Source organism: Myotis nattereri (assembly GCF_964212035.1).
Source record: "Myotis nattereri genome assembly, chromosome: 9".
NCBI classification, from domain to species: domain Eukaryota; kingdom Metazoa; phylum Chordata; class Mammalia; order Chiroptera; family Vespertilionidae; genus Myotis; species Myotis nattereri.
In genome coordinates, this window is record NC_138084.1 from 81,221,963 (window position 1) to 81,238,125 (window position 16,163).

Here is a 16,163-nt window from a genome sequence, read left to right on the forward strand (position 1 = left end):
TGTGACCACATGGGGTTGGCCATCTTGTGCGAGGGTGTGCTGGTCAATTTGCATATTACCTCTTTATTATATAGGATAGGGTGGCCCCCCAAAATGTATACACACTTGACTCAGACATCAGACCCAACGAGTCACCACACGTTACCATATGTTCTAAGTCACTGCTGTATATTCCTTCCTGCGCACTGGGTCAAAATTGTGCCCCCATCACCTTTCCATCAAGTCAGGCCCACTCTGTTGGCTGAGAATGGTGACTGAGCTTTTTTCTAGTTTGCTAAGGGGAGGCGGGAAGCGTTGTATTTTAGCAACTCTGGGTGTAGAAGGGTCACTGAAGTGGCAGTGCAGGGATCTAACCACCACCATGTTGAGCAAAAGGGCACAGACCAAGACCACCAAGAAGCACCTGCAGTGGGAAACATCCAATTTGCTAGCCATGTTTGATCAATCACAGGTTCAGGAGTTTAACATGACTGATCAGAACAGAGATGGTTTCATTGACTAGGAAGATTTACATGATATGCTTGCCTCCATGGGGAAAGATCCAACCGATGAGTATCTAGATGCCATGATGAATGAGGCTCCAGGTCCCATACATCTCACCATGTTCCTCAGGATGTTTGGTGAGAATTAAACAGCACAGATCCAGAAGATAGCATCAGAAATGCTTTCACTTGCTTTGATGAAGAAGTGACTGGCACCATTCAGGGAAATTACCTGAGAGCTGCTGACAGCAATGGGAGGTAAGTTTATGGAGGAAGTGGAGGAGCTGTACAGACAAACGTCTATTGACAAAATGGGAAATTTCAATTACATTGAAATTACACAGGCATCTTTAAACATGGAGCAAAAGGCAAAGATGACTGAGAAGAACTCCAAATTCCAGCCAAATGTTTCTTGTCACCACTTTGGGTATTTCTAAGACTTTTTCTTGGAGTCTATAGCATGCCATAGATTTACAGTTTTTGCCTTCCTTTTTAAAAAAAATAAATATATTCTTATTGATTTCAAAGAGGAAGGGAGACGAGAGAGATAGAAACATCAATGATGAGAGAGAATCATCAGTTGGCTGCCTCCTGCACATCCCCTACTGGGGATTGAGCCCGCAACCCAGGCATGTGCCCTTGACTGCCATCAAACCTGGGACCCTTTACTCCACAGGTCGATGATGGTCTATCCACTGAGCCAAACCAGCTAGGGCTACAGCTTTTGCCTCTCTTATGATATTTATTCTCAGTCCTTTTTGGCACATGCATCTCTATAATCAGACTGGAAATGGGACTTTCTGTCATTTTCAGAATAGAAAATAGAGTAATTTAACTTACCAGCCACCCCCATAATTTTTTCAAAGAAAGTTATTTACTCACTTTTTTCTGAGCCATAATTAAACTTTATGGTAAAAAAAAAAAAAAAAAAAAAAAAAAAAAAAAAAAAGTATAACTCTGGTCTCTGGCCCAGGTTTGGGCTGCGTGGAGGAGTTCTGCAATGCCCGCCGGAGACTTTGATTCGAAGCCCAGCTGGGCCAACCAGGTAGAGGAGGTAGAGGATGACAAATGCGTCTCCAGCAAGCTCCTCAAGGGGATCCCTTTGGCCACTGGCGACACGAGCCCAGAGCCCGAGCTGCTGCCAGGAGCTCCACTTCTGGTACCCAAGGAGGTCATCAATGGGAACATCAAGACAGTAACCGAGTACAAGATAGATGGAGATGGCAAGAAGTTCAAGATTGTCCGCACCTTCAGAATCGAGACCCGGAAGGCCTCAAAGGCAGTTGCAAGGAGGAAGAACTGGAAGAAGTTTGGGAACTCAGAGTTTGACCCACCAGGACCCAATGTGGCCACCACTATGGTCAGCGATGATGTGTCCATTTTTATCACCAGCAAGGAGGATCTGAACTGCCAGGAGGAGGAGGACCCAATGAACAAGCTCAAGGGCCAGAAGATCGTGTCCTGCCGTATCTGCAAGGTCAACCACGGGACCACCCGCTGTCCCTACAAGGACACGCTGGGGCCCATGCAGAAGGAGCTGGCTGAGCAACTGGGCCTGTCCACCGGTGAGAAGGAGAAACTGCCTGGAGAGCTGGAGCCTGTGCAGGCGGCCCAGAACAAGACAGGGAAGTACGTGCCACCGAGCCTGCGGGATGGGGCCAGCTGCCGCGGGGAGTCCATGCAGCCCAACAGCAGAGCCGATGACAATGCCACCATCCGCGTCACCAACCTGTCAGAGGACACCCATGAGACAGACCTGCAAGAGCTCTTTAGACCCTGTGGCTCCATCTCCCGCATCTACTTGGCGAAGGACAAGACCACCGACCAGTCCAAGGGCTTTGCCTTCATCAGCTTCCACTGCCGTAAGGACGCTGCCCGCACCATTGCCAGAGTGTCCGGCTTTGGCTACGACCACCTCATCCTCAACGTTGAGTGGGCTAAGCCATCCACCAACTAAACCAGCTGTTACTGCTGCTGCTGCTTGGCACCTGGCCCCAGGACCCTGTGGCAACAGAAAGCGACCTCCAAAAGCAGGGAACTCCAAGGGCAATAAAAGGCTCCAATAGCAAAAAAAAAAAAAAAAAAAAAAAAAAAGTATACACATTTCTACAGCTGATAGCTCAATTAACGTTTCTTTTAAGATTTAACCCATTGTAATTGATAATTATTCAAAGTGCATATACATTTTAGGGGCCACCCTGTATACTCTACTCTGCATTAACTAGGTTGTTCCTGCTCCTTTCAAAGCCAGTCCCTCCCCTCAATGTCCTTCCCCCCTTTCCTACAATATCAGCTTTTCCCTCTATTCTAGGGTTTCTATGAATGCACACACCTGCTATTATCTAGATTCTAGACCAGGGGTGGGCAAACTTTTTGACTGGAGGGCCACAATGGGCTCTTAAACTGGACCGGAGGCCGGAACAAAAGCATGGATGGAGTGTTTGTGTGAACTAATATAAATTCAAAGTAAACATCATTACATCAAAGGGTACGGTCTTTTTTTTTTTTTAGTTTTATTCATTTCAAACGGGCCGGATCCGGCCCGCGGGCCGTAGTCTGCCCACGGCTGTTCTAGACCATCTTTTACAAAATCATTTTTTGCAGCAAAACACCTCAGAATTTAAAGTATTTACTCCCTGCCTCGGATCCCTGTTCTCTCTTGATTCACTCCAACTAGTATTCATGCCTACCGCACCGCCGAAGCTGCTCTTCTTACATACTAAATGCAAGAGGCACTTTGAGCTTTCAGCAGTATTTGACTGAGGTATTTCCTCGTGCTTGTTGCACTTTCTGATACCCTTGACCTCCAGAGCTTTCCTTTGGCCTTTCTTAGTCCTTATTTTTTGTTCACATTTCAGTTTCCTTTCCCAGTTCCCCCTTTTCCTGGATTCTGTCTTTGGAATATCCCAAAGGTAAGGCTCAGTACTTCCTCTGGACTCATTCATTAGTGATCTCATCTAATCTCTTAGGGGTTTTTTGTTTGTTTCTTTGTTTGTTTTTTAAAATCTTTATTGTTGAAACTAGAGGCCCGTGCATGAATGCGGAGGGGGTCCCTGCGCCCTCTCGCAGTCTGGGACCCCTCAGGGGATGTCCGCCTGCCAGTGTAGGACATTACTCGAGAGGGGTCCTTAGTGGTGCCACAGAGGCAGGGGAGGCTCCCGCCACTCACCAGCTGTGAGCCCAGCTTCTGGCTGATCAGCGCTCCCTCTGTGGGAGCGCATTGACCACCAAGGTGCAGCTCCTGCATTGAGCTTCTGCCCCCAGGTGGTCAGTGCGCATCATAGCGACCGGTCATTCCACTGTTTGGTTGATTTGCATATTAAGGTTTTATTATATAGGATAATCTCGTGGTTTTAAATAACATCTGTATACTGATGACTCACCAATTTATGGCTCTAGTCCCGTGGTTGGCAAACTGCAGCTATCGAGCCACATGTGGCTTTTTGGCCCCTTGAGTGTGGCTCTTCCTAAGCCTTAGGAGTACCCTAATTAAGTTAATAACAATGTACCTACCTATATAGCTTAAGTTTAAAAAATTTGGCTCTCAAAAGAAATTTCAGTCGTTGTACTGTTGATATTTGGCTCTGTTGGCTAATGAGTTTGCCGACCACTGCTCTAGTCCATACCTCTCCTCTGAACTCCAGAAATATATTCCACGGCCTATTTGATATCTCAATAGACATCTCAAACTTAACATGTCCAAAATGGAACTGATTTTCTTCCACATCCCCCCCGCCCCCCAACCTTATTCAACATTTTTCTCCCTCTTCACTGATGGCAACTCCAACCTTCCCATTGCTCAGGCTAAAAATCTTTGGAGTCGAACTTGACTACTATCTCTCATCACATCCATCCATGAAGAAGTTCTGTTGGTTCTACCTTCAAAATAGATCCAGAATCAGACCATTTCTTCCCACCTTCCCTGCTAACATCAAGGCACTGGCATCTCTCACTAGGATTGTTAAAAGGGCCTCTGACTTCAAGCTGGGCTGTCCACAGTCAGAGTGATGCTATCAAATGTAAGTCAGATCATGTCACTCCCCTGCTCACAACCTTTCAATGGCTCCCACCTCGTTCAGATTCAAACTACAATTCTTACCGTGGCCTACAGGACCCCCAAGATCTGCCTTTCTCTCCTGTCTCTGACCTCACTCACCTCCTGCCACTCTTCCCCTTCCCCACGCTGCCTCACTGTCAATGTGCTCCTCCTCACGCAACCAGGCAACTCCTGGTTCCTCCGCTCAAATGCCCTTCCTTCCCCAAGATACGCGTGGGGCGAGCTGCCTCACTTCAACTCAATGTTTTCAATGTGAGCTTCCCCAGCCACCCTCAGTATAATTGCAAGAAACCTCTCTCCAAATACTCTTTTCCCTTACCCTATCTTTTTCCCAAAAAAATTTCAACATCTCGCACTCTATATTATTTATTGGTTTATTATGAATATTTTAAATTGTTTTACCTTGCTAAAATAAATACAAGTCCCACAAAGGCAGACATTTTTTAAAATCTATTTTGTTCACTGATAAATCCCAAGCTCCAAGCATATAGTGTTTACTCAATACAGATGTGTGAATAAATTAATTTACCCATCAATGAATCCATACCTTTGTAAATGCTGCCTTCATCCGGCCCTTTCTACGTGGCACACCTCTGTTCCACTTTCAAAACCAGCTAATAACTTCTGAAAAGCCTTTTCTGATTTCCCCAAACTGTTTCCCCTTGCCCTCCTGTTGGGCCTCTTACAGCACACACCATTGTACACTAATGATATGTTTACATGTGTTTACTTCCCTTGCTAAACTGAAAAGCAGGTAGAGTATCTAATTCACCTTTGTAATTCTAGCCTATCACCTTATCTCACTTGCATATAGCAGGTTATCAACAATGAAACAGAAAACGCTACTTACTGTGCTTGGTGCTGGACTGATAAACAGAATTTAGTGGCAGGTGGCCACAGAGGGAGCTGCGTGTCGGGGACTCCTTTTCTGAAGTCCTGTAGGTTGAGGCTGCTACAAAGCTGATGCCAGCTGAGTCACTCCTACATCTCGGCCTCTAACCCTGAAATGGTGATTTTGGTCCTCGATGGGCAGCCCTTCTCTACTTTGTAAAGTTCATGCAGGTTGCCTTTGCATCAGGCCGAGGAAGGAAGAATGAGAGGGTAGGCAGTAGAAGATCCTTCATAGAATACCTCGCCTGAAATCGCAGAAATTCCTTAGGAATTGATCATCTTAGCTCCCTCTTTCTTCACCTAGCCTGGGCTTCAGGACTTACATCCTGAGCGGAGCTGAAAGAAGCGTATCACCTGTAGGTATGTAGCACCACACTTTTCCTTACAGGATTGACCCATGCAACCTTTGGATGGGTTTTTATAAGAATTACATATTGGACTTCTTGCACAAAGTAAGGAAGGTTTTAAAGCATTCTGGTATTGTCAAATTAAAAAACTATTAAAATATATTTATGTGGTTTTGAATTATAGCCTACTTGTTAAAATAGCTATTGTTTCTCCTGGCCGGCATGGCTCAGGGGTTGAGCATCAACCTATGAACCAGGAGGTCACGGTTCCGTTCCCGGTGAGGGCACATGCCTGGGTTGTGGTCTCCATCCCAAGTGTGGGGCGTGTAGGAAGCAGCCTAGCAATGATTCCCTCTCATCATTGATGTTTCTATCTTGTTCTCTTTCTCCCTTCCTCTCTGAAATCAATAAAAGTCTCTTTTTTAGAATAGCTATTTTTTTTCCCTAAGGACAGAGGCATTTTCACCTTGGTGTCCTCTCACTCTGGGTCTCAAGAGGATGGAGAACATAATAGAATGATTGAATAAATATATTTTTCAAATAACAGTGAATTGAAAGGCAATGGTAGAAAAGTGATTACCAATTTTTAATGATTTTCAGATGGAACATTAGAAAGAAAGCCATTTTGGCGGAAAAACCAAGATGGCGGCATAGGTAGACACCTGAAATTGCTGCCTGGCAGAACCACTTAAAAAATGCAACTAAAAGACAAAACGGGCATCATCCAGAACCACAGGAAGGCTGGCTGAGTGAAAATTCTACAACTAGAAGGAAAGAAAAAAGTACACTGAGACTCAGAGGAGGTGCGGAACTAAAGTGCAGAGGTACGGAGGCGCAGGCAGACAGGGCTGGCAAATAAGGACACGGTTGTCTTTTTCAATCGGGAGGGAGACACAAGCTCCCAACTGCTCTGAACTCCAGTTCCGGGTGAGTCTCCGGGGACCCAGACTCATACAGGGTGAAACTGGACTGTCGGACATTGGGAGGAACTCAAAGGCAGCTTTCTCTCAGAGGTGCTTGTAGCAATTACCTTGGGACACTGAGACCCAGGGCCTCTTAGGGCAGGGCTGAGGATCAGCCATAGTTGTTTGCTCCGCCCTGTTGATTTCCTGAGACCCCACCCAAGCTGTGCTCAGAGGCTTTTGCATATGAATGGCCTGGCCTTTTGCAATCTAAAATTACCTAACAAACTGCAGCTGGGTCAGAGAGACCCAGAACATCTAAAAGAAGGCCAAGGCCCCACAGCAGCCTGCATTGCTTCACAGCTGGGCCTCATCTGGGCACCTCCAAACCCCAAACAAAGAAGAGGAATCTGCAGATCTCTCCGTAGCTCTTGCTGGGTAGCCTCAGGCAGAAGCTAAATTAGCGCCTCCTTAGAGATCCAAGAGCCAGTGTACCCAGTGGTCAGAGTGGGGACCATCCAGATTACAACTCCTCAGATCCATAAGGGACACACTCAGGGGGCAGACTCAGTGAGCACCAAAGCACCACTGAAGCAAGTCTTGCCCCAGAAGGGTGCCTCCAGCACAGAAGTTCTCCCACTGCAGACACAGCTGATTCTCACAGCCAATCGGCCTGGAGGTTAATTCCTCCCAGTGATACCTAAAACAATAAAGGCTTAACTACAAGACTGTGCACAAAGCCCACAAAAGGGTGCATGAAGAGTGTCTACCTCAGGTAATTGGGGAGGCTGAGCCACTGGGCCCTATAGGACCCTAGCACACAAAGCCACTCTATCAACACAGGGACGCAGCCAAAATGTGGAGACAAAGAAACAGGTCACAAATGACAGAAATGGAGGAAAGCAAACTACTGGATATAGAGTTCAAAACCACACTTTTAAGGTTTTTCAAGAATTCTCTAGAAACCACAGATAAATTTAGTGAGACCCTCAATAAATCTAGTGAGACCCTCGAGGTTATGAAAAAGAACCAACTAGAAATAAAGCATACACTTAATAAAGAATAAAGAATATTATACAGAGATCCAACAGCACACTAGAGGATCCCAAGAATCAAGTCAAAGATTTGAAATACGAAGAAGCAAAAAACACCCAACCAGAAAAGAAAAAAGAAAAAAGAATCCAAAAATATGAAGATAGTGTAAGGAGCCTCTGGGACAACTTCAAGCGTACCAACATCCGAATTATGGGGGTGCCAGAAGAAGAGAGAGAGCAAGATATTGAAAACCTATTTGAAGAAATAATGACAGAAAACTTCCCCTACCTGGTGAAAGAAATAGACTTACAAGTCCAGGAAGCACAGAGAACCCCAAACAAAAGGAATCCAAAGAGGACCACACCAAGACACATCATAATTTAAATGCCAAGGGCAAAAGACAAAGAGAGAATCTTAAAAGCAGTAAGAGAAAAAAAGGCAGTTACCTACAAGGGAGTACCCATAAGACTGTCAGCTGATTTCTCAACAGAAACTATGCAGGCCAGAAGGGAGTGGCAAGAAATATTCAATGTGATGAATAGCAAGAACCTACAACCAAGATTACTTTACCCAGCAAAGCTATCATTCAGAATTGAAGGTCAGATAAAGAGCGTCACAGATAAGAAAAAGCTAAAGGAGTTCATCACCAACAAACCAGTATTATATGAAATGCTGAAGGGTATCCTTTAAGAAGAGGAAGAAGAAGAAAAAGGTAAAGATACAAATTATGAACAACAAATACACATCTATCAACAAGTGAATCTAAAAATCAAGTGAATAAATAATCTGATGAACAGAATAAACTGGTGAATAGAATAGAATCATGGGCATAGAAAGGGAGTGGACTGACAATTCTGGGGAGGAAAGGAGTGTGGGGGGGGAGGTGCGGGAAGAGACTGGACAAAATCGTACACCTAAGGATGAGGACAGTGGGGGGGCGGGTAAAGACAGAGGGTGGGGTGGGAACTGGGTGGAGGGGAGCTATGGGGGGGGGGGAAGAGGAACAACTGTAATAATCTGAACAATAAAAATTTAATTTTTTAAAAAAGAAAGAAAGCCATTTTAACCCAAGATCAGTTTTTTAAAAAGGGTGGGGGAAGTAATGTTAGTCAAAAAAATATTAAGTCATGAGTGATATTTTTAAAATATATATATTTTCTTGATTTCGGAGAGGGAGGGAGAAGGAGAGAGATAGAAACATCAATGATGAGAGAGGTCGATGGAGTAAGTGCATGATACACAGATATGCTCCCAAGACCAAACTGGAATTACAACTAAAATACAAAAAATATCCTGAATAATCAACTGAAGACTAGTTGCAGAGAACCCTGATAACCAAGGATGGAAAGTGGAGGCCTCATAGAGACAGGTAGGAAGGGTGGAGGCACGAAAAGACTGGGGAGGCTCCCACAGACAGTAGCGGAAGTTCTGGAGATGTATCTCAGCTGGGGGGTCTGCCACTGAGAACTCTGGTGTATAAACCCCAAGCTGGGCCCTGCAGCAGAGTGCTCCAGAACTGAGAAAAGTGCCACATAACATCTGGCTGTGAAAAGCATCAGGGTGCCTGGCCAGCCTGGGTCAGTGGTTGAACATCAACCTATGAGCCAAGAGGTCACAGTGCGATTCCCAGTCAAGGCATATGCCCAGGCTGTGGGCTCCATCCTCAGTGGGAGACATGCAGAAGGCAGCCGATCAATGATTCTCTCTCATCATTGATGTTTCTATCTCTCTCCTCCTTGCCCTTCTTCTCTGAAATCAATAAAAACATATTTTTAAAGTATTTTAATAAAAGAAAAGCAGCAGGGTTACTGTCTGCCAGGAAGAGACAACTTGAAATGCAGGCATCCTCTTAAAGGGCCAATGCACAACATTTCGTGTGCAGCCATTCACCTTGGGTTCCAGCAGAAGGAGGGCAGAGTGGACTAGAGCTGTGTGAGCAGAAGTCAGGGTTGGGGGCTCTGGGGTTAGAACTCAGAAGGCAGACACCCTGCTTGCCTGTACTAAGTTGTTCCTTTATGCTGAGGAGGTCATCTTTCTCAGGCAGAACTTTGTTATTCAGGCAGTTTTTGCCTGGAGGTTGGGGAGGCAGGCAGTTGACTCACCCTTACTCCTTACTTCACCCAGTTGAGTTTCTGAGGCCCATTTCTGAGAATAACAATTAGTCTCCCGGTAGAAGCAATTGCCCCAACCTTTTGGAAAACCTCTCATCCCACCTGTGGACCATTGCCTGAGCCTACTCAAGACTAAAACCAGAGACTAAAAATGGTAGCAGAGTAAGTGGATGCTACACAGACATGCTCCAAGGAAAACTGGAATTACAACTAAAATACAGAAAAACTTCCTGAATAATCAAAGGCAAACTCGCTGGAGAGAACCGTAATAACAGAGGACCTAAAGTGGAGACTGCACAGAGACTGGTAGGAGGGCAGAGGAAAGGAAGGGCTTGCAGGGCTCCCAAAGACAGCAACAAAGTTCAGGAGAGATATCTCAGCTGTGGGGAGTTTCCACTGAGAACTCTAGGATCTAATTCCCAAGCTGGGCCTCCCAGCAGAGAGCACCAGAAATGAGAAGGGTACCCACATAACATCTGGCTGTGAAAAGCAGTGGGGTTTCTGTCTGCCAGGGAGAGACAGCTGGAAATTCAGGTACCCTCTAAAAGGGCCAACTCTAAAAATTCCCTGGGGAGCCACTCAACTTGTGCACCAGCAGAGGGAGAGCAGAGTGGACTGGAGCTGTGTGAGCAGAAGCCAAGATTGGGAACTCAGGGGTTAGAGCTCAGAAGGCAGACACCACTGGTTTCCTGTGCTGAGTCATTCCCTCACACAGCAGAGGACATCTTTCCCATACAGACATTTGCTATACAGAAGGCCTTGCCTGGGGAAAAGATAGCTGACCCACTCTATTGGAAAACACTTTGCCCCATGCTGTGGAGTTCCTAAAACTAACAATTAGCCTCCAAGCAGAAGCAACTGCCCCACCCTGTTGAAAAAAAACTCTCATCACAACTGAAGATGATGGCCTGAGAGCAATTCAAATCAGAACCCTATCAGTCTGTAGGCAGAGGTGGTCTCTGGAGGCTTTGAGTCTTTGCCTGATCTAGTTAGTCAGAAACAGTATTTAATACTGTCCTGCTCTAGAGATTGAGAGGCATAGCAGATCTACCTAATACATAGTCACAAACCCAAACAGGCATGTAAAATGAGGAGCTAAAGAAACAACCCCCAAATGAAAGAACAAGAGAATTCTCCAGAAGAAGAGATAAATGAAAGATAAGAAACTTATCTGAAACAGAGTTTAGAGTAATGATGGTAAAGATGCTCAACAGCATGAGAAAAGATATAGTAACTATGAAAACAGAAATAATGACATAACAACAATAAAGAGCACATTGGAAGAAATACACAGCAGATTAGGAGAAGCTGAGGATCAGATCAGTGAATTAGAAGACAGGATTGAAAGAATCACTCAATCAGAGAGCCAAAAAGAAAAAAGAAAAAACAATTAAAAAACAGGAGGACAGCTTAAGGGAGCTGTAGGACAATGTGAAACATAAAAATATTAGAACAGGTGTGTCAGAAGAGGCAGAAAGATAGAAAGGGATAGAGAATGTGTTGAAGAAATAATGGCAGAAAACTTCCCAAACATGGTGAAAGAAAAAGTCACACAAGTTTAGGAGACATAGAAAACTCAACAAAGAAGAATCCAAGCGGGCCCACACCCAGACACATAATTAAAATGCCAAAAATAAAAGACAAAGAGAGAATCTTAAAGACAGCAAGAGAAAAGCAAACTGTTACCTACAAAGGAGCTCCCATAAGGCTGTTAGCTGATTTCTCATCAGAAACTCTATAGGCCAGAAGGAGTGGCATGAAGTTCTCAAGGTAATGAAAGCAAGGATCTGAAACCAAGATTACTGTATCCAGCAAGGCTATCATTCAAAATAGGCAGTCAAATAAAGAGCTTCATGAACAACAACAAAAAAAGGCTAAAGGAGTACATCACCACCAAGTCAGCATTGCAAGAAATGCTAAAGCGCCCTAACCAGTTTGGCTCAGTGGATAGAGCGTCAGCCTGAGGACTCAAGGGTCCCAGGTTTGATTCTGGTCAAGAGCATGTACCTTGGTTGAGGGCACATCCCCAGTAGGGAGTGTGCAGGAGGCAGCTGATCGATGTTTCAATCTCATCGATGTTTCTAACTCTCTATCCCTCTCCCTTCCTCTCTGTAAAAAATCAATGAAATATATTTTAAAAAATGCTAAAGGGACTGCTGTAATGAGAAGATGAAACAGAAACCTAGGCATACAGAATAAAAATGACTATAAGTAAGTACCTATCAATAATAACCCTAGAGGAGAAGAACCAAGATGGCAGCATAGGTAAACACCTATATTTGCTGCCTCTCACAACCACATCAAAATTACAACTAAAAGACAGAACAACGACCACCCAGAACCACGGAAAAGCTGGCTGAGTGGAAGTTTCACAACAAGAGAGGTGAAGAACGCTCATTGAGACTGGTAAGAGGTGGGGAGATGCAGAAAGTGCTGGCACCTGGATGTGCTGCTCTTTTAATTGAGAAGGAGATACAAGCTCCCAATTGCTCTAAACTCCAGTTCTGGGTGAGACTTTGGGGGACCCAGACACATATGGGGAGAAACTGGACTGTCTGGCATTGGGACAGGAATGCAAGGGTGGCTTTCTCTCAGAGGTGCTCGCAGAGATCATTGTTCCTGCACCAGGGCTCAAGACACTGAGACGCAGGGCAGGGCTGACTGGGAGCCATTGCTCTTTGCTCTGCCCTGGTGATTCCCAGAGACCCCGCCCCACCCAATTTACAACCCCACCCAACCTGTGTGCATCGGCTTTTGCATATGAATGGCCTGTCTTTTCTCCATATAAAACCTGTCAAACTGAAACTGGGTCCGAGAGCCCCAAAGCTTCCAAAAGAAGGCCCAAGGCCCAGCAGCCGCAGCCATAGCTGGGCCTCATCTGGGCACTTCCAAACCCCATACAAAGAGGAGGAATCTGCAGATATCTCTGTAGCTCCTGCTGGACAGCCCAGACAGTGGCTGACCTTGCACCTCCTTGGAGATCCAAGAGCCAGTGTACCCAGTGGTCAGAGTGAGACCATACCAGATTGCAACTCTTCACATCCATAAGAGACACACTCAAGGGGCAGACTCAGTGAGCACTAAAGCCCCACTGAAGCAAGTCCTGCCCCATAAGGGTGTATCCTGCACAACAGATCTTCCAGTGTAGACACAGCTGGACATCACAGCCAATTGGCCTGGAGGTCAATTCCTCACAGTGATACCAACAGCAATCAAGGGTTAACTACAAGACTGTGCAAACAGCCTACAAAGGGGTGCACCAAGAGCGTCCACCTCAGATAACTGGGGAGGCTGAGCCACTGGGCCCTATAGGACACCTACCACAAAAGGATACTCTATCAACTCAAGGAGACTTAGCAGCTACCCAATGCATAGAAACAAACACAGCAAAGCAGCCAAAATGCAGAGACAAAGAAACAAGTCACAAATGAAAGAAATGAATGAAAGCAAAATACTGGATATAGAGTTCAAAACCACGGTTATAAAATTATTCAAGAATCTTCTAGAAACCTCCAAGAAATGTAGTGAGACCCTCAAGGATATTAAAAAGGAACAATCAGAAATTAAGCATACACTGACTGAAATAAAAAATAATATACAGAGATCCAACAGCACACTAGAGGATCCCAAGAATCAAGTCAAAGATTTTAAATACGAAGAAGCAAAAAACACCCAACCAGAAAAGAAAAAAGAATCCAAAAATATGAAGATAGTGTAAGGAGCCTCTGGGACAACTTCAAGCGTACCAACATCCGAATTATGGGGGTGCCAGAAGAAGAGAGCAAGATATTGAAAACCTATTTGAAGAAATAATGACAGAAAACTTCCCCTACCTGGTGAAAGAAATAGACTTACAAGTCCAGGAAACACAGAGAACCCCAAACAAGAGGAATCCAAAGAGGACCACACTAAGACACATCATAATAAAAATGCCAAGGGCAAAAGAGAGAATCTTCAAAGCAGCAAGAGAAAAACAGTTAGTTACCTACAAGGGAGTACCCATACGACTGTCAGTGGATTTCTCAACAAAAACTATGCAGGCCAGAAGGGAGTGGTAAGAAATATTCAAAGTGATGAATAGCAAGAACTACAACCAAGATTACTCTACCCAGCAAAGCTATCATTTAGAATTGAAGGTCAGATAAAGAGCTTCACAGACAAAAAGAAAAAGCTAAAGGAGTTCATTAACACCAAACCAGTATTATATGAAATGCTGAAAGGTATCCTTTAAGAAGAGGAAGAAGAAGAAAAAGGTAAAGATAAAAAATTATGAACAACAAAGTGACAACAAATACATATCTGTCAACCTGAAAATCAAATGAATAAAAAACCTGATGAACAGAACAGACTGGTGAATATAATAGAATCAGGGGGATGGAAAGGGAGCAGACTGACAATTCTTGGGGGGAAGGGGTTGAAGGGGGTGCGGGAAGAGATTGGACAAATAGCTTACACCTATGGACGAGGTCAGTGGGGCGGAGGGTGCGGTAGGCCTGGAGTGGGGTGGGAACCAGGTGGAGGGGAGTTATGGGGGGGAAAAAGAGGAACATCTGTAATAATCTGAACAATAAAGATTTTAAATAATAATAACAATAATAATAATAACTCTAAATGTAAATGGATTTTATGTTCCAATCAAAAGGCCTAGTGTAGTTGAATGAATACAAAAACATGACCCAAATATATACTATCTACAGAGACCCACCTCAGAACAAAAGACACACACAGGATGAGAGTGAAGGGATAGAAAGAAAATTTTCATGCTAATGAAAAAGAGAAAAAATTGGAGTAGCAATATTCATATCCAACAAAATAGACTTCAAAATGAAGGCCATGACAAGAGACAACAAAGGTCACTACATAATACTAAAGGAATTGATCCAACAAGAGGATATAACCCTGGTAAACATATATGCACCCAATATAGGAGCACCTAAATCAGTGCTTCTCAACCTTCTGGCCCTTTAAATACAGTTCCTCATGTTGTGACCCAACCATAAAATTATTTTCGTTGCTACTTCATAACTGTAATGTTGCTACTGTTATGAATCGTAATTTAAATATCTGATATGCAGGATGGTCTTAGATGACCCCTGTGAAAGGGTCGTTCGACCGCCAAAGGGGTCACGACCCACAGGTTGAGAACCGCTGACCTAAATATATTAAAAACAAACAACAACAACAACAACAAAGAACCTTCTAGCCCTAACCAGTTTAGCTCAGTGGATAGAGCGTTGGCCTGCGGACTCAAGGGTCCCAGGTTCGACTCTGGCCAAGGGCATGTACCTTGGTTGCGGGCACATACCCAGTGGGGAGTGTGCAGGAGGCAGCTGATAGATGTTTCTCTCTCATCGATGTTTTGAACTCTCTATCCCTCTCCCTTCCTCTCTGTAAAAAATCAATAAAATATATATTTTTTAATAAAAAAAAACCTTCTAGAGGATTTTAAGGGAGATATTGACAACAACACAGTCAAAATAGGGGACTTTAACACCCCGCTGACTTCAATGGATAGATCTTCCAAACAAAACATTAACAAGGAAACAGTGAATCTAAAGGATACACTGGGTCAGATCGATTTATTTGACATTTATAGAACATTTCACTACAAAGCTACAGAATATACATTCTTCTCAAGATCCCATAGATCATTCACAAAGATAGACCACACGTTAGGACACAAAACAAGTCTCCACAAGTTCAAGAAGATTGAAATCATATCAAGCATCTTCTCAGGTCACAGTGGAATGAAATTAGAACTCAACTACAGTAAAAACACCCAAACATTCAAACACATGGAGGGTAAATAACCTGTTATTAAACAATGAATGGGTTGCCAACAAGATCAAGAAGGAAATAAAATATGGGGTGGCTGCATCCATGGCAGAACGCAGGCTGGGCAGCTCATGGTCCACCCCAGCCTCTGCCGCAGGGAGGAGGGACACCAGCAGAAGTCGGGGCGCCAGCATACAGACCTTGGATGGTCTGAACCTTCCTAGCACCATCTCTCCTGGCCTGAAAGACATCAACTGGTCGTCTTTCAGGGTCTACCAAATCCAGAGCCAGTAGTTCTTTGGTCCATCATCAGCCTGGACAACGCAGACTCCACTGACTAGTCCGGTGCCTGTGCGCCAGCTCTCCTGGGGCCCCGAGGGCTTGAGGAGAGGCTTTGCCCCTGATGGACATAGGGCACCCAGAGTCTCCTGTAGTTCGTGAATGTCAGGAATCCCAGGAACAGCAGGCCAAAGCCCTCCTCCAGGAACGCTACCTCCGCAGCCTGCTGGCCATCGTGGGTCGCCAGATTAGCTTCACCTCGCATGAGGGTGTGCATGTGACCA

At 44.7% G+C, this 16,163-nt stretch overlaps 1 protein-coding gene and 1 pseudogene across 2 annotated transcripts; both read left to right on the top strand.

Annotated features, from left to right (window-relative positions):
* Nucleotides 1-361: 361 nt before the first annotated feature.
* Nucleotides 362-864, top strand: LOC308525383 (myosin regulatory light polypeptide 9-like; annotated as a pseudogene). The gene has a single exon. The product of its transcript is annotated as a myosin regulatory light polypeptide 9-like (transcript).
* On the top strand, nucleotides 557-2,727 carry LOC308525381 (eukaryotic translation initiation factor 3 subunit G-like). The gene has a single exon (XM_081100222.1). It carries the CDS (start codon nucleotides 1,483-1,485, stop codon nucleotides 2,437-2,439), a length of 957 nt encoding a protein of 318 aa, XP_080956348.1. The 5' UTR covers nucleotides 557-1,482; the 3' UTR covers nucleotides 2,440-2,727.
* Nucleotides 2,728-16,163: the final 13,436 nt, after the last annotated feature.